This window comes from Grus americana, chromosome 5 (genome assembly GCF_028858705.1).
Source record: "Grus americana isolate bGruAme1 chromosome 5, bGruAme1.mat, whole genome shotgun sequence".
In the NCBI taxonomy this organism is placed as follows: domain Eukaryota; kingdom Metazoa; phylum Chordata; class Aves; order Gruiformes; family Gruidae; genus Grus; species Grus americana.
The window spans coordinates 31486154-31512347 of record NC_072856.1 but is presented as its reverse complement, the minus strand read 5'-3'; the positions used below and the strand labels follow the sequence as shown (position 1 = coordinate 31512347).

The 26194-nt window shown below is 42.7% G+C and overlaps 1 protein-coding gene across 5 annotated transcripts in view; it reads left to right on the top strand.

The window, feature by feature from the left end:
- The window catches only part of RGS6 (regulator of G protein signaling 6), a 297793-nt gene that overhangs the window by 212548 nt on the left and 59051 nt on the right, over positions 1 to 26194 (top strand). For 4 of the 5 annotated variants that reach the window (XM_054828061.1, XM_054828059.1, XM_054828056.1 and 1 more), the window contains 9 exons: positions 9441 to 9491; positions 10890 to 10996; positions 13364 to 13415; positions 16136 to 16200; positions 19190 to 19266; positions 22338 to 22419; positions 22941 to 23015; positions 24344 to 24442; positions 25536 to 25597. In XM_054828061.1, the coding sequence (XP_054684036.1) occupies positions 9441 to 9491; positions 10890 to 10996; positions 13364 to 13415; positions 16136 to 16200; positions 19190 to 19266; positions 22338 to 22419; positions 22941 to 23015; positions 24344 to 24442; positions 25536 to 25597 (670 nt within the window). Of the gene's footprint in view, positions 1 to 9152; positions 9194 to 9440; positions 9492 to 10889; positions 10997 to 13363; positions 13416 to 16135; positions 16201 to 19189; positions 19267 to 22337; positions 22420 to 22940; positions 23016 to 24343; positions 24443 to 25535; positions 25598 to 26194 lie in introns of those variants that run through there. The other variant, XM_054828062.1, reaches the window with a different exon arrangement.

The following is a 26194-nucleotide window of genomic DNA, read 5'->3' as shown; positions in this document are numbered from 1 at the left end:
AGTAAGAACATTGTCAGCAATTGCTATATGATTGTACTTCATCTGGCGTTACCCTTGGCTAAAATAAATTTTACGTGCAACCTTAATCCTGCTGGAAAATTGTCCTCGATTGACTGCTGCACCAGTACAGAGCTCCAGTGAGCCCAACTGCACTCCAGTGCACCCTGCGTTACATCTGATTGAAAGGCCCAGCAGGGAAGGGGAGAAAAAAAGCTGTAAAATACTGATTATTTCATTTTCAGGACAATGAACTCCTAGAGAGAAGAGAGCTACAGATGTCAGGTTATTTCGTTTTCCAGGTAATGTGACTGTTTGTTACTGCTTCACCGCAGACGCTGAGTGTGGTTCTCAACCTTTCCTGAAGAATAAGAGGGAAAAGAGTAGCAACGTGTCGGGATGAAGTTGGTTTCTTAGAGAATCTGATGATGCTAATTATCCTTATCTGTAACAGAGAGAAAAGACAATAGCGTTGCCACAGTTAACACAGAAGTGTGTGATCTGGTGAAGGAGAGACCTGTCACAGCCAGAGCTCTTCAGGAGGTTTAAAAATTGAGTGCTGCAAACAGAATTACTGTGGAAATTCATAGGAACCCAGAGTAGGTGAGGACTACAGGGTCAGATCTCCTAATAAATAAATATTGTGCCAAAATCATTAAAGTGCTGCAGTGTTCAGAGCACTTTGCTGTCTTGCACCGGTTGGTGACGTTTACACCTTTGCTGGGAAACTGTTATAACGCTGGTGAGGGCAAGGAGGACCTTGATGTGACAGCCATTGAAACCCGCTTTGTGAATGAGGATGCAGTGTGCAGCGACCTGATCATGGTCGCATGCTGAAATACACCAGTCCCTTCTACGTTTTATCAATCTCCCTCTTTCCCGGAGAAGAAAATTTGCTATTAAAAATACTAATATACAATTGAAATGACAGAAAGATTGCCACTGATTTAAAGGCTGTGCGCACGAATCGCATAGCAGTAAAAATATTTCAGCCCTAACAAGATCTGACACGGGAATCTTCAAAAGCTCCGATTCCAGCAGTGCTCGGAGTTGCTTCCCTTGCTGTTTTGTTGCTGAATCATTTTGACAGCGTGAGGAACGGCGTCTAAACACTACTATATGGCAGAGCGCCAAACTCCTAAGCTATATGAGCTACTTCAGTAGTCTGAGTAATGTAAAGGCAGAGCAGCCTGAAAAACAACTGTAAATTTATGATCAATTGTAGGTGTAAAGGTACATCTTGAGATATCCGCAGTTCTTAGTGATTTGTAAAAGGAGATAACTTCTGATACTACTACAGAATGCCGTTACTATTGCTGCCTGGAGGCTGGGGCTGCGAGGTGCCACCTGCAAACCTCTGTAGAGGCTCTCAAGGCGATGTGCTCCTCTTCTGCAGGTATCGTAGGAGACACAGGTACAGGTTTGAATGATGCAAAGTGGGAATCGTTAATTCTTTTTGTTTCGCAATTTCCTCCCGTACTCGTAGTAACAGCAGTTTGTTCGGAGTTGCATTTGAGGAGAGAATAAGATTTGGGCACAGGTCGCACAGATGTGTCTAATTTAGAGCAGGCCAAATTCTAGCCAAGTGAAGCAACGGCAGGGGGAATTGCACTGGGGTTATGGTATATTCTGGGGTCTGGAGGGTGTGCGTATGCGTGTGTTTGGGTCTATCAGCATGCTTATTGATGGCAGGCCTGTCTGTAGGTAGCACAGACCTGATAGCAGCTCACGTTTTCCAAGGCAGGTCAGGAATATTTAGCGCAAATAAATGAGTGTGGCTGCCCCTGCGGTAAGACTACTGCTTGGCGTCTCTTGGTGCAAGCAAACGCCAGTGTGTAAGCAGTTACAGGCGCTGAGCATCGGGTGCAAGGGCTGGGCTGACGTGACACAGCTCTGTCAAAGCGGAGTGAGAACAAGGCTGAGGCTGGCGTAGCACCAAACGCTTTATAGCGGTGCAGGTCAACTGGAAAAAGACCTTTTGCTGGTGTCGCTTTTTTTCCAGTTGAGGACCTGGTTTAAGCTGTCCTGGCAGGCCTCTCTCACTGGGATTAACTGTGCGTCTGTCTATTAAGAGGTTTGCTAACTCAGCCTTGCTAATACCACTGTAGAGCAATCATTTTAAATCCAGGGCTCTCAGCTAGTAGCATCCTTCTGCTCCTCAGCGCTGGCTGCCTGCTTGTAAGTGTTGTCGATGGGAGGATATTGCGAGCCAGAAGCCTGTCTTCGGGTATGTCTTCTGCTACTCGCTTTCACGCTTTGTAAAGCTACCTGAACTATTTTTAGATGGGCAGCATTGTAACGAAAGCAGTCTGGCTGTGATATCTCCGAGATCTTACGATCTAATTTATCTTTGTTACCTGGGTAAATTAGCCCACACAGAGCTCTGTGCTGTCATGTCTGGTCATTTATTGATTCCTGCCTAGTGAAAATCTCCCTTTACAGGTCTGCGTCTAGAGGCTACGTGCATTTTGGTAGCCTGGCCAATTTGATGAGAAGGCAAAAGTCCCTCTAAATAGTGGTTCAGAAGAAGGAGCTATTAGCAGGGTGAAAGTACACAAGGAATTTGGATTTTGCAAATCTTTCATATCCGTCTACGTTTAAAATGCAGGCAGGAGAGATTGTGTGTGTGTTACATGTAAAATCATATTGGAGACAAAGATCAAATTTACACTGCAGTGCTGATGGTTAAATTGTGAATTTGCAGCCCATTACTTCATAAGCTATTTCAAAGTGTGTTAGCACTCAGTTGCTAGAAATTCCTGTTCGATTCCTAGTTAGAGCACACAAGCAGCTCTGCGACTCTGGTGTGTTGTCTTCCACCTGGTCTTGTTCCCTGAGCTGATTCCCTCAGCTGCTCGTCTTTTTCCCCCACCATGACTTCAGGAGCCCGTGGCATTTTCTCTCTCCATGGAAGGTTATCTTCTCTCGCTCTCCCAACACCACAAGTGTCTACCAACACCTCGCAGTGCAGCTGTGAGTCTGTGTCAATAATCTGTTTTGTGAAAGAGTTTATTAATAGATTTGCTGTTAATTTTGCTTCGGGGCCTGGTGTCGGACAAGAACGTGCACAAGTCAAACGTCAGAGTTACTAATTTTAATAGGCTTTCGATAAATCTGTGATGGTTTTGTTTATACAGATATGGACACTCATGCAACAGAGGTAGAGCGTGCTTCCTAAGTTCAAAAGCAACATATAAAACCTAGTGAACAGTATTTATACGGGACTCATCTCTGAAATAGTGACATTTGGTATAAATGGACAAGCATACTGAACAGCTTTCTGTAGGTAACACTTAGAAAAAGAGACAGAGGAGGGATGAAGAAATGGTTGGAATGTCATATCAGCCCAAACTCTGTGATAAATAACCCACACTGTTGTCAGGAAAAAGCAGAACAACAGAGATTTTTGAACCCATTAAATTTACAAATATTCTGTCCTTGTCGTTGTTTTATCATCCTAGACGCACACGTGCAACTTAGCTCCGTGTGCTGCTTTCCACCTTCCCACCAAGCATCGTTCTTACTTCACACAAAGTATTACATTTTTAAAATTTTTATCACAAGAAAAGTAAATTGTAAATTCAAGCACTCAAAAGTTATGATGAACAAAAAGACCCCTTAGAAACTTTGGCTGCTTTGATCAAAAAGGGGTAACACTCCTGCTGCTAATGATTGTTAATAATTCACAAACAAGATTTAAAGTCAATATAATGTAAAGGAAAATTGCTATTGCTAGAAGCTCTAAGCTGTTGTAGCTTTGATGATGCTCCTTGCTGACACTGAGTGGTGCAATTACCACATGCTGATGGAGGAGAGCTGCAATTACCACATTTTCTGAGTCAACTGCTGAGATTTTTTTTTTAGTTGGCATTGGTATTTATTTATGCACTTTTTGTAGGCAAATTCTACAAAGTGCTTCCCCAATACTTGTAACAGAATATTAGGGAGAGACCTAGATAATTCTTACTTTTCTTTTTTTTTTCCCCCCCTACCATAAAAATCATTGCTTTGCATTAAATCCCTACTGCGAGCAGGAGTCTCCACTTCCAACCTAGCTGAAATCACTGTGGGAGTCAGTGGGGGGCTCTGAGTAAGAAAAATAGTAGCAGGGAGTGCTGGAGGCCTCGAGAAATTTTGTATGACATCATTTTGCCCTTTATGATGGGTCATGTTCACTTGTTTATTTTTGTAAGCCCAGTGGTAAAAAAGTGGATAATCAATTAAACCTTTTTGTCCTGGAATTACCAAGGACCCAGTGCTATTTGGGGGGGACCAAAACACTTTATTTCCATTTAATAGTGAAATTGCCATGATTGGCAGGGTAGAAAGCAGCTTGAGTGGCTCCTCATACACCTATGCATGTATTCTTATAAGCCATTTTGACTGCTTGTGGGTTTGGTTCTTTTTTTCCAGTCTTGCTTTTCTGATAGAACTATTTTAAGATTGGTCTGAGTTCAGGAGCAAATTGTTTGGAAAATTTGATGCTAAAATGGGTTCATCTGTTTTCAAGAATAAAGTGACAGGAAGGAGGACGCATTTTCACCCTTTCATCAAAATACTCTCTGAACCTTGAGTTTGGAGATGACTGACAACAGAGTCTAGGCACGTAGCTTTTTTGCCCCTAGAGTGTATCGTGGAGAGTGTAGATAAGGTCTAGGAAGGAGCTGAACATTTCACGTTTTTCATATTCCTTTTGTAAAATAAAAAGCATGACTACTATGCAAAAATATTTAATATTTTTTTGAAGTCATTAAAATATGTTCAGAGAACATTAGGGTTACACTAACACAAAGATGCACGTATTTCCTGAAGTTTCAGAAATACTCTTGTATTTTTTTTTTTATACATGTGTGTGTGTATGTATATACGTATGCCTTGTCCAGGACATGCCCAGTCCACTGGATGACAAGCAGACCCCAGTGGTCCTGGCTCCTTTGCCCAGAACCAGCAGCACGGTCTCCACTCCGGGCAGCAGATGTTTAGAAATTGCTGGAGGAGGGTGTGTCGTTCTGTGCGCTTTTGCCATTTCACACAGCACGTGGGAGACGGGCGAATCTAATTGTAGGTGGCTCTACATTTTCCAAGTAAGCCCTGGATTTTCTGGAAAAGGTAGAACAACTTAGGTTGAGTAGAAAGGGTATCGAATACAGTGGTGGTGACTCACCTCATTAACTGCATCTTGCCGATGGCATCACACCTTGTGAACTTTTTTTTAATTTATCTTTTCTTGGCTGGCCACTCATTTGTCATGTTGACAGGCAATGGCCTTCTGAGAACACTAGCTACTATTATGAGATCACTCAGGCCGAACAGAAAATGGAGAAAATAGCAAGAAATATAAAACTGCTAGTCTGTCTCTAAACCAGGTAGCTGGATAAATGGTCATTGTGAATCTATTTCACCATAAAAATACTACTATTCTGTTGATATTAGGAAACTTGATCTACTTCAGCTTCAAAGAAGAGCCTAGAGCAAAAAGATATATTTCATTATAGGTGAGGAGGAAATAGATGTTCACAGGCTGTTGGCTATCCTTGAACCGAGCATACTGACTCAGAGGAAATGTAGATGCATGGAGAGGAGCATAGAGGAGATGGGAGCCATTCCTCTACCTGGATCCAGCAACACTTCCTATTATGAAAACATGCCCCAACTATTTGTTTTCACAAGATCTCAAATGCCCTGTTAGTGTTTAGTGGAAACATGTCAGGGTCAAGGGTTTCCCTTGGGTGTCTTCTGAAAGAGCTTGTGAAATGTGGAATCTGAAAATCAGCCAGAAAAGATCTTTTGGGGAAGGGGAGTTATGGGAGGACCGTCTGTCGGGCTTAACCTACAGGAGAGGTTAAGATGAAGTTTTCTGGAAAATTTACAGATAAAGGAATCTGTGTCTTGGTCTGAGAGAGGAGAGTCTTGTAAAGGATTCACTCAAGTCTTCACCGTGTCTTATAAGGATAAATCTGAATTTTCTTATTTGAGGAAGGGCATAAGTAGTGTTTCTAGGTGGGCAAGAGTAGGTTGCAGTGATAGAAGCAGCCACGAGCAGAGGCAAAGCCAATGTGTGAGGGTAACCCTAAAAATTGAAGGTGTTGTGGGAGATGGCAGTAAAGAGTTTTCATTATGATTGAATATTAATTAGTGACATGGCTATTAATGATGACAGTAATTAACAGAGGAAGGAAAGACTTGTCATTGTCCCGAGGGTGAGTAATCAGTCTTGGCAGGTGATAAATAATGGTTCAGCAAACTCAGCAGAAAGATAATCTGTCTGCCTCAGGACAACTGGAGAACAGCTATAAAATCTTCCAGGCTCTTGGCAACATTCAGGAATGACTTCATGTCTTTAACAGAGACAAATTAAAATCCCTGATCTCAAGCGCTGCTTATATTCCAGAATGGCTGATCACAGGAGTTCTGGCTGAGTCAGTGCCTTCAGTTTACTTGCCCCTTTAAACCTTTCTTTTTTAATCTTAATAACAGGGCGAAGAAAGACTGGGGAACCAGCTTTCAGCATTACTTGAATTTTTCATTGTAGTTTGATGAAAATTGAGTAGATTCCTCAAAAGAGGTGTAGGGCTGGGGACATGATTGTTGTATGTAAAAATGGAGCGGGACTTAATCCTGTATTAAGTATTGCTGTCTATCTGGAAAGGGACGGTGCAGAATGCATTTCACCTCCCTTGAGCAAAGCAATGCACTACTCTAGATGATTTTCAGATATCAGCTGTCACGTCACTTGGCAATAAGATCCTGCAAGTCTGTAGTCTGAGACCAAAATCAGGAGAAATAGTGGACTTCTTAGTTTGAGGGATGAACAGAAAAAAACCAAGAAAGATCTTGGTTTAGCTTCAACCAAGACAGCATTTTGTGAGGTTTGGTTTTGTTTCTAACAATACAGAAGCACTTCAGTTTGCATCTTCTTGAAATGGTTTTCTAACCCCAAATGTTTTGTTCTGTCTTTAGGATATTTTTTGTTTTGCAAAAGGGAACACCCATGTTTATGAAATACGATAATTTATTAACAAACTTGGCAAAGCAACAGTTACTGGCTCTGAACATTTTCCTCATATGTTGTTCAGCTAGCACTGTTTACTAGATGTGTTCTCATCTAGCCGGTAGTTTTGAACCTCTCAGACATCTTTTTCTGAATAAATTTACTATTTACAAAAGAATTCTGTGATGTTAGGATGCGCCTGGCAAGCTGTTTTCAGTAGAGATGGGGAAGTGCTGGTACCATCGCCAGAGGCATTGGTTAGATGTTCTGCAAGGTACTGCCTGCAGTTCTGGTGACCACAGCACAAAGAAACGGAACTTAAATTTGAAAAGGTGCTGAATGGTGAAGTCAAGGGACAGACCATCTTAAGATGACATGAAAAGAGTTTAATGAAATGGAGATAGGGAGGCAATGTGTCAGCCCTCTGTAGAAACACTCATGAGAAGCTATCAAGGAAGAAGAGTAATTCTTTCTGTTAAATGATAATACAGGTATAATATCAAATGCATATAAATTGAATATTAATAAACTTAGGCTGGGAAGTTACAAGAAGAGTTCCATCTATCTAAAAAAAGGAGGGGTTCTGGAATAACTTTCCGAATAGGATAGTGGCAACTTAAATTGCTCCTAGGTGGAGTTGGGAGATATGGAAGGTGATCGCAGAGCTGAGAATACAAGCTTGTGAGATTGGTCCTTTGGTGTCGGGCTTGTTGTTACCTTCAAGGCAAATTGAGACAATGCCCAGCTGCTGCTTCTTGGTCACATCTGTTTGCCCAGTACTTAAGCGAAAGCAGATGCTCCCCTGATCTTCAGAAGCTCTGCTGATTGCCTGCAGTGGACAAGTAGGTTGTTTCACTTGGGTGGAGGAGGAGGGAGGTCAGGTCCGTATTCCTGCTTGCTGCTGAAGCCTGGCTGAAGAGGGTTGACTGGTGCTCCTTGTGGAGTTGTGGGTCAGTTTACTTGTCGGGGGAGCTGCCATCCCCTTCTGCGTGGGGTAGACGCCACATTTCTCGTGGGAATTTCACCTGTATGGGAGGGTCACTCAGACCTGCAGATATTGCAGGGCCCTAGGAAATTAGTGGTGCCTGTTGCCTCTCTCTGTGGCGCATCATCCTTGTGACTCCTGGCCTTCATTGTATTTAAGGTTTGCTGAGGGTGTGAGGATGCTCTGGGCCTGTGGAAAACAAAATGTCCTTCAGACTTTTCTGGAACAGGCATCGTTTGGGTTATGCTGTTCATCTTGAAGTACCCACCATGTCTGAACTCAGAAGTGCTCCATACAGATAAGATCCTCCGGGGTTTAAGTAAGCCCAAACCATTCAGTTGATCAGTCCTTTTTTGTATGCTAACTTCAACTGATACATCACAAAATATAGCACTAAGTATTACCGGGGCTATTAGCCTACCGTATGTAAATGCAAGTGTTTCTCAGCAAATTGACTGTACGTTGAGAAGGGCTTGGTGTTACGTCTGCATCCAGGCATGGCATCGTTCGTTTGTGCTGCAAGCTGCCGTAACTTGGCACGGACTTGCTAAATTGCCTCCAAGTGCTTTTGGTGATTGCCTTTGACTTCGGACAAGTCATATTAACTGACTTTTACACACCTTTATGTTTCATTTTAAGCTTAACTTTCTGAGTACTGGGTTTAACTAAATTTTGCTGCCCTGTCATGTTGTATTTTGATAAAAGGCCTCAGCTTCTACTTGAACAGCGACAAGTCTTCCACTTCTGTGATTTCTATGCAAGCAACAGAGAGGTTGTATTACATGCAGAGGATCAGTCCTAGAGATCTTCACGCTGTGTATAAGGCAGTAACAACCTTTGTACTACTTGAGAGGTCCTGAAAACCTAAAAAACTACCTGATGGGCCTTAAAGACTCACTTCTCTACTCCTGGCCACCATACCGCTGGTGCCATCACTAGCAGGTGACAGCTCAACAGTGGAATCCCACTTTCTTCTCCAAGACATGGCTTGTCTATGACATAAGCGAGACTTTGCTTTGGGTTTTTTTGACTGATAGCTCAGTTCTGCACTTTTTGAGTATTGCCTCTGACATTACAGGTGCAAGGTGCCAGTAGATGCTCCTTCGTCTCCTTGCTAGCTGGTGCTTGCAGAAACATAACTCCTTGTATGCTGAGGCGAGACACACGCAACTGGGAGAGAACAAGTTATGTGGAACCGTTAGAGTAATATTTGACATAAGGTATATCAAGTCTCCTATTGCACAGAATATTTCTTGCGACTTAGTACCCATCAATAACTATATAATTACAGCATGGCACAAGAAAGAAAAACATTTTGAAACCTCAGTGGAGATAAAAAGGAAAATGGAATAAAATTCATGTCAGTTCTGTTGTATTTATCTCATTGTTATCTCTTGCTAGGGCTTTCAGAAACCCTGTGGTCTCAGTGTTTAATGTTTTCTTCACTTTTTTTTTTTTTCCTCCCAGGTGCTGATATTGTGCAGTGGCTTATGAAGAACCTCAGCATTGAGGATCCAGGTAAGGTGACCACATCTGGGCAGGAACACATACTCAATCTGTATTGCGTGTGCCATTAGACAGTAGATACTACTTTGCTGCAGTCTAAAATATCAGTAGAACCACAAGGTTGATTTAAGCTTTTGGTGAGAAGGAGGAGGGAACAAGATAAGAATCAACATCTTAATTTAAGTCTAATACCTTACAGTGCAACACACAGAAGGCACTTTGTGGGATTCTTAACCTGTCTGTGAAATTGTTGCTACCTAAGAAAGACTGATTTGTTTTTAAAGTTGTTCCTAGACTTAGAAAGGAAGTTGGTGAATGTGTGTGGTTAGGCAGGAAAATGCTGTGGCAGGTTTTCATGGTGTGGAGAAAGGTAGCCATGACTGACAGGAAATACTGGTCAAGAATGGAACAGCCATCATCACAGGATCAGGTGATGCATGCTAATTTATCACAGCAGATAGATAAATGGATAATCAGCCATAAACAGTAATCAGTGCATGGGCAGAGTCCAAACAGTTCACTCTTCAGAGAAACCAAAATCATTGTCGTACAGTTAAGAACTATTAGGAAAAGAGGAAGAAAAGGTCTGCAGGTTCAGAAGTTTCTTTTTCTTTTCTGGAAAGGGAAGAAATCCAGCGTCTCACCTCCCAGTTTGTTTCTGCTGCCTACTGTCACCAGGTAAAAGCGGAGACAGAGGAAGTGTTGTCTCATCAGGGCATCCCTATACACACATCCCTTCTTGTGAGTCCAGTCAAGTCCCAAATCTGAATTTCAGCTGCAGACAATAGCTTTATTATCTGCCTGGGGGCAGCTGATGTGTATTTTGCAACTCTGAGAAAGTTGGTGCAGCTTTTAACAGCTGACATTGGTTGAAAATCTGCGCAGATGTACCTCTGCGCTGGTGAAGCTTGCCCTGGCAGCGCGAGGATACGTACTCCCCTTTGCCTCCGCACTGTTTCCTCTAACGAATGGCAATGCTACAGTGTCAGGATTTGTCGTTATGAATAAACATGCTGCTAATGATCTGGTGTTGCAGGTGTTTGTCGGATTTGGTAGAGACAAGTGGGGTTCACTGATGGAACAGGCTTCTTGTTAGCTGTCACCTGCGGTGGATAACGTGCTTTGAATTGAATTTCAGACTCCAGTGCTGAACTGATGTGTGACATTTTGTAAACATAGAACCAGCAGGTTAAACATTTGAGCAGTGTTTCATCTGTATCGTAAGGCTGATTTCTGCTCTCCTGGTTTGCACGGTTTGGTTGGAAGGCGTGAGGATGCGATGTGGGTACCGAGGCGTGCGTGCACCTGGTCTTCGTGTGAGTCGTCCATCGCCAGGGCCGCTGCCGAAAGCGGAGGAGCGTGCAGTGCGCATCTTCCTGACACATCCCTGCTGTTCTCTCTCTTTTGCAGGGGAAGCAATACACTTGGGAAGTCTTATCGCTGCACAGGGTTATGTCTTTCCAATCTCAGACCATGTCCTTACCCTGAAAGATGATGGGACGTTCTATCGTTTTCAGGTTGGTGAGCCCTCTGCCTCCTCCCTTGAGGCCCCTTCAGCTGCCCTGCAAGAATACTGCTGAAATCACCTGTTCTTCATCCCTAAGCACCTGTTGGGACTATGTAGCCAGAGTTGAGGTTATCTTGGTAGAGGCCTTAGGAACTTAAGAAGTCCCTTCAAAAAGATCTGCTTTAGGATCCCTCTAAAAATCAAATCACTCTCTTCTACTTTCTGACCCACAGTTTTTACGTAAATGAACGGATATGTCCTGTGATTATTTTTGATATGTGACTTCAAGGCTGTTGTACTCAGAATTGAACTAAGTCAGGAGAAAGAAAATGGCTTTTAGGTTCTAACCCTGGCACAGAATTGAGTAGCTACCCTCCTGTGCAAAATGGACCAGGGAAGACTTTGGCGTTGGACATTCAAACTCTGGCACAGCAGAAAATTCACGTTTTAATCCTCTCTTGTTTAAACATTGAGGTGGGAAGAGACAAGCTTCAGGCTTTGGCTTTTTGACAGAGGATGTGTAACATTGGCAGTCACCTAAGATGGGACATCTCTATCCCTCAGTGTCCCTGTGCCTCCAGATATGTTGAATTTTTAAAGCATCCTGCACTTGAGTTCCATGCCCTTTCCAAAACCTGCTGCTCTCAGCCTCCTAGATAACTGAGTGCTTGTGCTGCAACAGCTCCTTTTGGACGCATTGTATAACTGTAAAAGAAGCAGTAAGTGCAAACCTGGAGTCCTACGGCCTAATCCCGCTGGCTGAATTTGTGTTTTTTCTGTTACATGATCCCAGCCGTCTCCCTTATCTTTCCTGTGACCTCTCTTCCGTCCACCCTCCCGTTCCTCCTTTACATTTGTTTTCTCTTATTTAGTTTTCATTTGAAAAGCCTGTTCTCCTCTTTGCATCTGATGTTGCTGCTGCTCTTGCTCACTGTCGTACTGCTAACGTGGTACCGTGTTGTGACGTGAGGCCAATGGCACGGTGAGCAAAGCAGCCCAGGAGATCACAGACCTTCCCTTATCTCACCCCACCTTCTGGTCACCTGGCATCGTTCAGACTGAGTTTTCATGACAGTTCCCTTGCTTTTTTGAAAGTCCTGCTCCTCCTGTCGTGCAAGACTTGACAGAGAGAGGCAGGAGTAATACTAATGCCTGTTTAGTTGTATTTCTCTCTATTTTAAAAGAATGATACCATAAAAAGTTGTGCTGTGCAGCTCTCAGGAGCTAGATTTCCAAAGCAGAGTATCATTTAATGTGTTTTCCTTACTTTAAGCCTGTGTAAACCACATCATCAAATTGTCTTGACTGCTTATTGACTCTTTCCCTTATCTTTTCCTACAACTCTTGCTTACTCTTTGCCTGTTGTCATTTCCTGCAACAGATCTCCTCAGCCATTTTCTGCAAAAATAACCTGATAGAATAATTTTTTTTTTCTGTTACTCTCTTCTTGCTACTTTCTACCTCGACATCAGTCCCTCCTTTAACAGTAGCTCATCATCTTGTGAAGTTCATAAGATATATGTCAGTGAGGAGCATTGAACCCCGTTTTGTTTGATCCCTCCATTTTTTCTCACTGTATTTTGGTGCAAGGAATAGTCTTTGTGTGTGTAATGTCCTCTGCCTATTTGTGGCATTACATCAGTAATGCAAAACAGTGTTCTGTAATTTGTGTGATCACAGGGATGTTATTTTTCATTCATGTTAAAACTGAAATACAGCCACATGTAGTAATATCTTGTAATTAATTGTAGCGACTGCAATATGCAGACCTGGATAGAAAACAAAAGCAGTAAGCTTAGCAGGACTTCTGCTTTCAGAACGTCTCTAATCAGCTGAGTTTTGACCTCTGCCATCTGTTATATTTAAAAAGTAAATTGTTTTGTAGGCTGCCAACCACACCGGTGGCTGCTCCAAAAAGGCAAGTGGTGTGTAGCATATATAAAAGGCCATGAGGTTTCTCATGCTCCTTAAAATCAAATTAAAACAAAAAAAAATGTGGGGGGTGTGGGTGGGTAGAAAAATATTCAGGATGCCTGTGAATTCCTGGGGAAAGAGGGAGGTTCTGGGGATAGAGGGTAAGAGGTCCACATTCAGATAAGATGGAAACACTGTCTAAAATGTCATCAAGATACTGCAAATCCTCCTCAAGAGGTGCTTGTATTACAGCATCTCTATTTACCTGCAGTGAGGAATCTTAGACATGATACGTTCCTGGGAAAGCTTCCTCACTTTTACTGAGAGTTGTGGCAGTGTTTCCCCTGAGGGCAGAGACTGGGCCGTAGACTTTGTGATTCTTCTTTTTGTCCTTGTAATGTTATTCTGCATCTGAATTGTTTTTCATCTCTTAAATTACAAAAATGTGTATGTTGTTTCTTAGGCACCGTACTTTTGGCCTTCAAACTGCTGGGAACCAGAAAACACAGATTATGGTGAGAGCATAATTATTATTTCATTGTAGAAAGTTAGTACAGAACGTTTGTGATAGAAAAAATTGTGCTTCAAATAATTACTGTTGGCTACCTAAACCCTTCATCAGCAGAGTTTCTTGTCAGCCTGCAGCATCAGAAGCAGATTTGTGCCCATCTCAAATACGCGAAGTGAAATCCTGAAGTGTCTCAAGCCCACGGAGCTGTAGCCGTCAAGTTCAGTGGGGCCAGGGTTTTACCTACCTTTACCTTCGCTCTCCCGTAGCTCTGTTTGTTTTGGCAAGATCTATGTCAAGCAGAATACTGGTCCTTGGGAATCTTAAATAATACCAATATTGCTTTTGTGGGAGAACATACTCTGATCTGTAGCTGAATCTGATACGGTGATCAATAAAAAGTTACCTCATCTGGGCACTCATCTGGCTGATCAATAAACCAGTATATAGCTGATGGTAACCCATAGTTAAACTTCTCTGATATATGACGTCAGACTTATTTTTCCCCTTTTTTTTAAGATTACCAGCTCACAGCTGGTAAAAAGGAGAAGACTGAGCATGGTTTATGAGCTAATAAACCGCAGCATGGTGTGTTAAACATGTGAGTGCCTGCAGACCATGATAATACATAAAGAAAATATGTCAGTGTTGTTATCTTTAGCTGTCTGCATGCGATGTTTCTGTCTCTTCCAGAACTCCACTTCTTTCACAGTTAAATGATAAAATCAATTGTTGCATCCTGGTGTGGCGTTGGAAGAGGAAGTGAATCCATGTGTGTGCTCATAAAACAGGAGCTTCTGGAAGTGCTTCTTTTGAAATATCTTAACATCTAAGATCGGTTTAGAACTCCTCCCTGAATAATCAGGGTTTTTTTCTTTCCCGAGCAATAATTACTTGTCATTATGGATTCTGGAAATCATTTGCTGGGGTGGAGAAGTAGCCTGCAATGGTGTCTGTCATGTGATAGTTCGTTTGCAGTCCACATCTGCAGGGAAGCTAGCACAGCCTTATGTGTTTATCCCAGTGAGGGAACTGCTTAGGAGAAAACATGATGCTGTTCATTATATGCAAAATAATTTCCAGATTTTACAGTCACCATATATAACTGTCTGAACTGTGCCAAATATGTATTCTGTAAGTATCAGAATAACAGTCTGAAGAGGGAAGTTCTGTTTTTTCCTATAGTATCTGATAAATAGCAGGTTTCGCAGTCAGGTTGTTGTGCTGCAAGGGCATTGCGTGGAACAGTACACCTCAAAATAAAGCCCTGTATGAGCTGACCCACAGCTGGACAAGCTGCAACTGCATTAGCTCTGAGCCCTGTAGTGACAGATTTTCATCTGTCCCAGAAATCTCTAACATATGCTTATAATCAGTCTTTGCATATCAGAGGTCTGTACAGATGGAGTCTTCCCAGGGATTAATCCCAAACTAGCAGTAGACCCAAATAAAACTGAAATCCCAGCAGCACTTCATACTTTTTTTTTATTTGCATGGATCCACTCACAGGACAGGAACTAACTTGCTAATAGCAGGTCACTGCCTAGTATGAAGAAATACTGTGAGATGACCGACTCTCACTTTATTAGCTGTTGCAAATGGCTTACAGATGAGACTTCTCTTGAGATGTATAAATATAAATATACATGAACTGATCGGCTCTGGTTACCATGCATAATATTGGCTCGTTATATGAAGGTTAGAATTATAGGAATAGCATAGAACAGAATTACATGAGTAGCACTGGGGTTTTTTCATGTATTTTAAATAGAAGAGTGGGTTTCCAATGAAAAACATCTATGAACGTGGTGGAAAATTTCAAAGAAAAGCTGAAATTTTCTCAAAAAGATTTCTTGCAGTTTTACATAGATGGTGCTTTGCCTTCTGCCCTGCTCCGGTTTGGTACGGCTGTTGGACAATAAGTACCTGGCCCTGCAGCACAAGAGAGGGTAAAACACAAGGAAGCTATAAATTTCACACCTAGATCCATCCCCAAATGAGAGCACTGGAGCTCTCTTCTGTAGTCCAGACCTGACTGTATACCCCGGTTGTGCTGGGGACCTTGCCTTTCAGCCCGCAATGGAAATGGGATGAGCTAGCAGGTCCAGCTGAGGCTTTCCCAGAAGGTAGCCTGGGACTGGTTTGGTGTTGTGCACTGGGCTCATTGTGACCCTCAGAATCCCAGACCACATCAGTTTCTGCAGCGTCTGCCTGTGGTGAGATGTGAGAAGGCTTTGCTTAACCACTTCAAATGTGTAGAATAAGTGGACGCAGCACATGACAAAATGCTCAGATCATACCTGTAAGATCTGGTCCGTATTTCTGTTTTCATTTCAACATTCTGATTATTTTTTAATTGGTTTTTTTTTAACAGAAGGGGAAAAGAAGTGCAGGGCTGCTCATTTTGGCAGGCATATTCCCAAAGTGCCGAGAGGAACAGGTTGCTAATGCTAAATCTTTTACCAGCACCAGAAGCAATTGTGCCTTTCTCAGACATCTTGTTAGGTCCTGGCATCTACTCTCAGCACTTTTAAATGAGATGTCCCAGATGCTTAAGGCCTCTGAGATTACTAGTGGGTAATGTCAGCTGGGTGTTCAGCCCTCTTATTTCTTGGCTCATGTCGCTTTCTGATGAGAACAAACAGTGCATGGACCACTTTTTTCTTTTTTAAGATCCAGTACTAATAATCTCTCTGTAATTATTTTCCGTCCTGTTTCTCCTTTTAGCCATCTATCTTTGCAAACGGACCATGCAGAACAAAGCTAGGCTGGAGCTGGCGGATTATGAAGCCGTAGGTACACTGCTGCTAGACTTTAAAGCTGGGGGAGTGCGGGGGGAAGCTTGGCTTGCCAATTGAATGCTGCTGTTTTGTGCTTCGGGGTCAGCCTTTACTGTGTCTTTTTTTCACTTATCAGAATTGTGTGGAGGTTTGATCTGGAGACAACATCAGGAATGTGATTGAGGAACGTCCCTGGCTTTGCGACATCTCAAATTAAAGCATCTGCTGCTTAGCCATCCCTCCAAGATTGGGGCAAATTACACAGAAGTTTACATCGGTTTCCTCTTTCCAGTTAACAGCTCCTGCTTTATGTAGCAGATATTATTATTATTATATAGCAGATAGTACATGAAAATGATGGCTTTCAGGTGCATTATTGGGCAATTAAATTGCTGATGACCCATCTAGTTACGGACCTTAAGAGGAAAGTTTTCAGATATTAGACTTGGACTGTTTTCAATATGCCATATAAAAACTATTACCCAAGATTATTCAGGGTGTATTTTCTGTTATGAAATATCCATAAAAATATCCCCAACCTTGGCTCCAGATTGTGCAGGGTTTGTGTGGAGAGGAGTGGGAAGATGGAGGCAGGAGGGGCAGGGCTGGTGAAGTTTCTTTGGATACCAGCAGTGTAATGCTTTGACCAGCTGAACTTTTCTTTCTATTGTATTGACTTTTGTTTGTTTGTTTGTTTATGGCTGAATTTCAAATGTGGAGTTTTTCGTTGGAGGCTTTGTTCACAAACCTGGTTCTGGTGGACTTCTGTGTTCATATTTATTACAGTGAAAACATTTATATTGCATATATTTTAGGGATTTTTTCCAAGAATGGACTTCTTCCTTCTTCCTTACTTTCCACATTTTGGAACTTTTGTGCACAAGGATATATACACAGCCATTTGGTCCTTTCAGTGAAGGATAAGTGCCACTTATCTAGTCCACCCTGAAAATGCATCCGGAGTTCCCAAGAGTTCTAATCTTGAACTACAGGCAAGGAAGGAATATAATGATCTGCATGCACTTACACATCCTTTTGCTGAGTTTTCTCTTCTGCATATTGTTGATTTCATTATTAAAACCATTAAAATTGCTCACAGCCAACCAATTAACTGTAAGTACTCTAAAGATCTATCATAAAGCAACAAAAGGCTGTTCAGCAGCGCACACACTCCCACACACATGCAGCGAGGTTATGGCTAAGTACTTTTGCACATCGTTGTCTACTGAGAGTAGCAATGCTCCAGTGATGGCAAATAATTAGATCTTGGCAGTCTCTCATTTTTCTTGTGAATATTGCATTGCACAATTAGAGATTGCCTCTGCATTCAAACTTTGCTCTCTTAATTAGAGACAATCAGATAAGAATGGCACCAACTCTTCCTAGTCATTATGGGAGCTGAAGCAGATCCAGCAATGGAGATGTAAGCTGAGCACAAGCAAGAGAAACAGGCTCACAGGAGTGGGAGGGAGCCCTGTACATTGCGTACCATTTTTGAGATGCAGCAGGAGAATGCTTCTCCACAGGCATCAGCACTGACCTGGAGTTTCCAGAGAGAATCTCTGCGAAGCATCTCAGGGGACATCTTCTCATTTTTAGGTTCTGCTTGCAGCATTCATAGACAACCCCCCACCCTGCATTTATACTGGCAGAGCAGGGGTCTTGATGATATGATTAAGCTTGCATAATTGTATTCAGTTTTGTTTATAATTGGCCAAACATAAGCACGATTCGAATATTGCTTCAATTGGTGATGTTTCATTGGCTTCAGCATATTTATTCCAGAGGGCACATGTGAACATAATTTAAAATAAAATAAATAAAAAAAGAAACACAAAAAATTGTTTTTGCAGATAATTACAAGTAGTTCTTCCTTGTAGCCACAGTTAAGGGAATCATCACAGTGCAGCACAGCTGTAAATCATTTGCTTAACTGTTTTCCTCTGTGTATACGGACTGAAACTCTTACATGGAGTTGGTGGTAAGAGGGCCAAGCTTTATGCCTTGTGTTACACAAGAGTTTAAAGGAAATAATGGGAAGATTTCTTCTAGCATTAAAATGCATGTGCTGGAGCACTTTCTGGAGATAAAGGGAATAGGTATAAAAAGAACAGCAGTAGAACTAACAGTGTTCATTTTCAATGAATATTCGCAATAGTTGAACCAGCTGTAATGGAGAAGAGCATCAGGTTAATGGTCTTGTAGGCCTCCTTATCAGGGTGGGTGTGGATATGTGACTTCAGGGTGCCACACAGCCTGAAATTCTGGCCGTGTCCAGAGTTTGACCTTGAGCTGTGGTGAAGTCACATCCACCTCCAAACGTCCAGATCACGAGGCTCTCTGTAATGGGTCTGGACCAGAGCTCTTGCTTAGATGTAGAGCAAGGCTGCATCTGGACCCAGCCTTCGCAGTTAGCAATGTTCGTTGTTCAGACAAACAAGCTATTTCCTTTTATGAATCATCCTGGCAATCCCCAGCCTTCAGTGCTGTGCAGCTGCGTAACGCTCTCAGCAGTGACCAGGACCGAGCGAAGCAGGGGATGCTCAGGCTTTGCACCTTAGCAAAAGCCTGAAGAGAAGAGAGCGGCGGTGGGAGGAAAGGAAAGTGGGGATGGGAGGGAAATGTGCAGGTGGCAGCCATCTGCCATCAGAAATGAAAGTCGTCAGCTTCACAAAGCTTCTCAGTGTTATCTTCTGGGAACAAGTCCATCATTATTTTCGTAGTAGAGCTCAGGCTGTCTTCATCACACTCCATTACTTTTTCCTGACGTGGCCCTCTTGGCTGCAGCTGTGGGGCTGCAGCCCGAAAGGATGTGTTACAGCCTTGCTTTGCCTGCAAGATAGCTCACCTGAAACCAACGCGGACTTCTGTGTCTTGAGTTTTCCAGCTTAAAAAAAAAAAAAAAAGGAATAAAATAAACGCCCGCCATGCTAACTGTGCTCTTAAGCAGTTGTTATAATTACAGGGATTAATTGTTCTTACTATTTTCATCTTCTGTCAGGAAAACTTGGCAAGGCTTCAGAGAGCATTTGCAAGGAAGTGGGAATTCATCTTCATGCAAGCTGAGGCCCAAGTGAAGTGAGTAATCCGGAGCACTGAACTGCAGCAGTATTTAGCGCTGTCAAGGGGAGGGGATTCTGTACAGATAAAACTTCTCCGTCAAAGTCTTTACTGCGACTAAGCTCAGAAGGTGTTGGTGGATTTTAATCACCGGCAGACTAGAAACAATAGAGAGCCAGGTCTGAAGGTTTGCGCCAGAATCTGAAAGATGGGTTTAATTATCTGTGCGTGGAAATGTTGGTCAGGAGCTCCTGAGCCTGGATTCGCCATGGGAGCTTGGGCAATTCACTTGCCCATTCTGCTTCTACTGTTGTGTAGTACTTTTGTTTTGTATAAATGGAGAGAACAGAACTTAGTCATCTGCCTGTGTTACTCTATGCTTGTAAAGTATTTCTGAGTTTAAAAGTACTGCCACTTCAAAGTGATTTTAAGGGTGGTATTTACAGCAGACTAGATTTGGTTTTCTCATTTATACCAATCCCCAGTTGACTCTGTTGTACCTCTGCTCTCTGCAGTCCGACTTGTGCTACTAAATTAGTGTGGAGAATTGAGCACCACTTACATGAAACTTACTCAGATTTAGTATTTGGGTTTTTCCTACCCTCTGCTCATAATTGAAATCTACTTTCTGTCCCATTCCCCGCCCCATCTTCCCCTGTGAAAACAGTTTGAAGCCTCTCAATGTTTTGAGCATGTTTTTATTATTGCTGCAAAATGGGTATGGTCCAGGGTTTGTAGACTAGTATCTACAAACTAGTGCCTAAAACCCTCCCTGTCCATTTTGTGCATATAATTGTCAGCTATAAAATGGAAAGGTTGGTGAAGACGATGCATGAGCACACCAGTACTGACACTCTGTACCACTAGAAGGAATTTGCACTTTCAGCATTAGATGCTAAAAAGTTAAGGAACATCATTTCTGGAGGGTGTGGCTGAGATATATGTCTCTATCTTTGATTAACTCTTTGGAATTTTGATTAATTCTTTGCTTAATAACATTGTAATTATGCACTATTTAAGTACATGGTAATTATCCTTTAATTTACAAGGTAATTAAAGGATTTCTCCAGACCAGAATACCAGTGTTCTGTTTGGAAGAGAAAATTAGAAGTTAAGATAGCAATTGTATTTTCAGTTACTTAAAGGTTTATTGCCAAGATGAAAAAAATAAAAATCCAAGTCAAAACAAAATTCTGCGTTCCGTCCATAGCATACAATTACTACCTGAGAAAGAAATGTAAATATCGGATTCTTGACGTGATCGCTGTTGCTTATTCATCTTTTCTCCATTCAGTTTTCTTTGAAACGTAAGCATGGACTGGCCACCATCAACTATTTTTTGCTTGCAGGTTTTAGCTTCTTGGTTCCCAGTTCACGTGATGGGTCAGTCTTCAGGTTTCCAACAAGGCAGGGCATCAATTCACGTTGTAATTCACAGCCCTGAATTAACTAAAAGGGGAAAGAAACCAAAAATACCTGCAAACATTCCTCCTGCTTATCAAGTTCTGCTCTGCCTTCCACGTCTTTGTTTGCACACAGGATTTCCATTGCTGTACCTACATTGCTCCAAAACTGCTGCCCCAGAGCATCTAATTATGTTGTGTCTTCGTAGTTTAAGATGTGAAATACTGAGTTATCAGTAAGTTTGGGGATATGAACCAGGAGCCTCGGTTCAGCACAAAGCACCCATGAAGACAATTCATGGAGCCTCTGAAGAGTCCCTCCAGTTTGTGCGTGCTATGAGGCTGGCCGAAGACTTCACCTTCTCCTTTGGCCAGGCAGGAAGGGCTCGCTCAGGAAAAGAAGTTTTGGGCTGGGTGTCTGCCTCGCTCCCCAGCGCAGTACAGCAGCTGCTGTCTGGCAGCTGAACTGGTGCAGAGCTGGTTTCTCATCTCAGCCTTGCAGGGAGGATATTCACAGTGATACCAACCTGTGGAGGAGTTGGGCTTTTTTTGGGGAGGGGTGTTCAGAAACTTCAGTTTCAGTGCCCTCTTTCCTTATCCCTTTTCTAGCACAGATTTAGCTGAGGATCACTGCCTCTCAAAAAGAAAAACCAGAGTGGGGAGAACCTGCTGGTCAGAAATCCCAGCTGGCATGTTTTCTTCCTCGGTGCTTTGATTTTCCCGGGTGGTGGCAGTGCAGATAGCCAGCACAGGGATGCTGTCAATCAATTCAATCCTGCTCTGGAGGCAAAAGCAGTTCTTCCTTCCTTGTGCCTCACCCAGTTTCTCCACAGGTAGATCTTGCAAGGTGGTGATGACCTTGCTGTGCTCATGTGTAGAGCTGAGCACAGGAGCGAGGCACCAGAAGCGAATTGCTCAATGCTGCTGGAGGTAGGGGAACAGTTGTTTTGAACAACCTCCGGTCACCTTTGACGTGTGTGCTTTGAGCGAGTCGATTCAGTGGCTGCATCAGGGCTGAAATTACGGAGTTACAGTTGTGCCGGCCCAGTCGCATGTCTCTCGGGTGAGCGCTGGCTTGCACGGGGCCACGCAGCAAACTCGGCTCCGGTCGCTTGTACCGTCACCCCTTGCTCTACACCGGGGCGGGGGGCAGAGCTGGTCTGTTGAAAGCCCTAAGGGGGGTGGCCCCAAGTGCCGCCCCTCCTGTTGCTGCTGGGAATGCCGGGAAGCGCTGCCCCGTCGCACTCTGTGGTCGTGCCAGCGGTGCCGCAACGGGGCCTCCCGACGGGGACCTCTGTCCAGCACCGGTCGAGAGCTTCACCTGGAGTAAAGAGGTCCCGGTGGGTCTCCTGACAAAGCCAAACATGAACTTCCCCAGCCTGACAAATCAAGGTCTGGGAACAGAGTATCGGGAAAGATTGTTTTCCTCTCCGGATGGAAAAGCAGATGTTAAAGTAAATTTTCCACCTTAATGGGAAAATCTCTTTTGACACATATTGGAGTAAACATCAGTGATATTTTGCTGGCGGCACATGGCCTTGCAAGCGGGAGTGTGACATTGCTGTACCAAAAAGTGGATTTCTGATTTTATTTTTATCACGGGGTTAAAAACCCCACCTAGGAACTGTAACAAAGAAGAAAGCATTACTTGTATGCCAACTCATATGTTTATGCTCTTGTTTTCAGAATCGACAGAAAAAAGGATAAAACAGAAAGAAAGATTTTGGACAGCCAAGAAAGAGCATTCTGGGATGTGCACAGACCTGTGGTAAAGCTCTTTTTGAATGATGAGACTTTCCAGGTTTTGACAGGAAAGTTTTAATACTAGTAAACTCTGTGCCATGTATTGCATAAAGACATTGCCCTTAAAATCACCACATGGATTGTTCTCACAGTTCAAAACACACCAAGTGTCTACAAGATTATTTTAGACATTCTAGGCTTGTGCGTGCATGGAACTATTGATTTGGAATATATGATAAATGTGAAGTTTTGAAGATTATTGTGCGTACAAAAGAAAATCAGCTTACCCAGTTTGGCTCAGACTGCCTAGAAAAAGCTCCCTTCTTAGCTGAGATATTTTCTTTTGGTGTCAAAGTTACGAGTAAATGGATTGGATGCTGAGATGCCAACTTTGGGTATATGCACTCTCTTGTTTAGCAAGGATAATGTATGGGGGACAAACTTCAGGAAAGAATTTTGGACAAGATCTAATTGTATATTTCAGAAAGGTGAGGTAGCATTGTCGATTGTAAACAGAGGAGTAATACAATTACCGTCTCTTTTCAGCCGGGCTGTGTGAACACCACAGAAATGGACATTAGAAAGTGTCGTCGTATGAAAAACCCACAGAAGGTGAAAAAGGTCAGTTTGAGTTTCTGGGTTTGGAGGTTTTGTTTTAACGCAAATCACGCTTCACACCTACAGTATATGAGACTTACCCGACAGGAACAAAAAAAAGCATTTTGCAAATATACCTTCCGTTTTGTTCTAATTGGTGAGTTTGTTATTCCTGTTTTACCAGCAGAGCAGTACAGACTGCGTGATGGGCAGAGTGGAGAAGAGCATCAATGAGCTCTGTGTCCCAGATACCTGCTGGCTCTGCACTCCCATAAATTAAAAGCAGTTGGCAAAAGTACCTAGGTCCCATTTTGAGAAATTATTTGGGCACAGTTTTTTCAGAGCTGTTTACCCACCTTAATCATTTCAAAGGCTGGATCATTAGCAAATTGGGTATCTTTGATTTCCAGCAAGTTTTAGCTCTTCTGTGTGTATAGAATCATTTCGGTTGGAAAAGACCCTTAAGGTCATCAAATCCAAACGTTAACCTAGTGCTGCCAGTCTACCACGAAAACATGTCCCTAAGCACCATTTCTACATGTCTTTTAAATACATCCAGGGATGGTGACTCAATCGCTTTGCTTGGAAGCCCATTCCAATGCTTGATAATCCTTTCAGTGAAGAAATTTTTCCTAATATCCAATCTAAACCTCCCTTGGCACAGCTTGAGGCCATTGCCTCTCGTCCTATCACTTGTTACCTGTTTTGGAGGTGACACCAGATCCTGAACTTCCGTTGGCAGTTAAAATGCAGCAGAGCTATTCACCTGTCTCTTACAAATGTTAAATAAAAAGCAAAAGCACAAAATGAAAGGTTAACTGATATTACTTTCAGTGCAGGTCTCTGTCCTGAAAATGAATAGCTACAAGTCAATCTGCAGGTTTTTGTTTAGAGAGGTTCAGGTAAACTTGACCCATTGACACCTGGTTAAGCTCTTTCTTCAATGTGTAGTTTTACAACAAGAAATTAAACAAGTGAAAGAACACGAGGTAGGATTAGGTTCTAGTCTTTTCTTTCTCTGCTTGGTTCACCACAATGACCACTCCCATTTTTCATCCTGCAAGCATTGACACACACAGCCTTTGGAGCTCCCCAAAATTATCAGCTGCATTTTGACATTTAAAATAAATCCTTTCCTTAAAGTGCCTGCAGACCTTCCATGTGCAAGCATCTGCAAGCACGGTCTGATCTGTAAATTTTGCTCCAGGCTGAATGATTATTGACCTGTATGGATATAAACAGTAGGAAATTGCTGGCTTGTCACCTTACTGCTTTGCATACTGCACTTCTTCTCATTGCATAACAGAGAAAAATGCTGTAATCTCTTCTGTTTGTTTATTGGTTCCTCACAGTCAGTGTATGGGGTTACAGAGGAGTCACAGCCCCAAAGCCCTGTACATGTGCCCTCCCAACCTGTACGCAAAACTACAAAAGAGGATTTCCGGAAACAAGTAAGTAGATGGCTGTATGGCAAGTCTTCTGAGAACTGTTATCTGGGGGGAAGGAAGAAAAAAAAAAAAAAAGCAAGCATATAAAGTTACGGAGATATTGGCAAAACCAATTGTATGTGTTATCTGTCCTTGATCCTCACGGACTTCATGTAAAGTAGTAAGTATTTAAAGATATATATATATATAAATTGAGCAGTACAGTTGTATGATGAAACGTTTTATGGGTAATACTGACCTTTGAATCTAGTATTACTCTCTCTGTGGGCCAGTAGACAGATTAATTTCCAGATCACTGAGGATATCTGAAAAGTGGGCACTGGCAAAGGCTAGGGAAGAAGCCAGCATGCTTGGGCGCAGGCTGGGGACGGGCGCTGAGGAAAGGCATCATTCCGTGCATGACTGTTAGATTGTACAGTCAACTTTTTCCCAATTCCCTAAAAGCTCTATTTGCACAATCGCTCCAAGGAGTGGCCAGCCAACTCGCACATCCTTGCCCCAGCACGGGGAGCTCTCCCTTGAAATTACTTTCCTGCAACAAGCAGCACTCACTGAAGTACGGGCAGGAATCGCTAAGCTCAGCGTTTTAGTAAAGGCAGCTTTAAACACGTTTCTTAGGCAGCCAGTTTTAGGGCAGTCTTCTGAACTAAACCTGAACACTAGATTTCTTGAGCTTTTTCCATCACAGGCTGCAGAGTACTCTGAAGCACTAGTTCATAGCAGAGCGCAAATGTGCTGTAAAACTGTTGCTGGTCTTGTGATGCCAGTCAGTCAGAGAATTGGAAGAGAAGAATGTGGTGTAAAAAGGGGATCACATTGCACCTTGAGTAGTCTAGGAACCTTGGCCCCAAATATGTGCCTTTCCTACTTTTAATTATGTCTTCCGAAGCTTCCCCTGGGCCTTTGCCATAGGAAATGGAGACTCCTGCTGGATGCAGTTAATAAGCTGCTTCTAATACCTAGGGAAGGGTTCCATTTCCTTCTGAGTTACTTTCAAGCTGTTTGGAAAGAGAAATCAATAGTGTGCTGGCACATGATCAATGCATGCTGTATTGCTCCTGGATTGTTAATGTCCTTGTCATCTCTCTCTCCTCAGATAACTTTTCTGAACGTGCAGATAGAGAGACATTGTTTAAAGATGTCCAAAGTAGCAGAAAGGTGAGTGTCCCCATTTGCATGATTTCCCATTCTTTCCTCATCTCCAGTTTGGCACTTCCAGAAACGGAGCGGGCAGGAGCACACAAATGCTGTGCATCAATCCTTCCCCTCCAGCCTGCCTGCTGACCACTGACGCTTCTGCACTCGCTCTTCTGCCGCTGACAAAAAGGAGGTGAAAAATGAGGATGCTGTTGCACTGAGAAAACAAAAGCAATATTAATCACAAAAGAACGAACCCTTGCAGTACTTTTGTTTCCCACCCATTCACAACCCTAGGATTTATTTACAGAAAAGTCATTCCTGTTTCAATTTGAACATACCTTTTTATTTTCTTTTGTGGGTGAACTCTCAGTGCTTATCTTTTGTGAGTCTGGCACACCTCTGGGGGAAGGAGCTGCATTTGCATCTTGTTGCATGTGGTGTTCGTGTCTGTGTTCATACTGGGGTTGTAGGGCCAGTTTCTGCTCCCGCTTATCTGTATGAAACCCTATGGGAAGTGCTGGGGTTGTACCTGGACTACTCAAGACAGTGTTTTAAGAAGTGGATTTCTCATTAGAGGCAAATCAAGGTACAGTTTGACTTGCAGAATATTTAGTT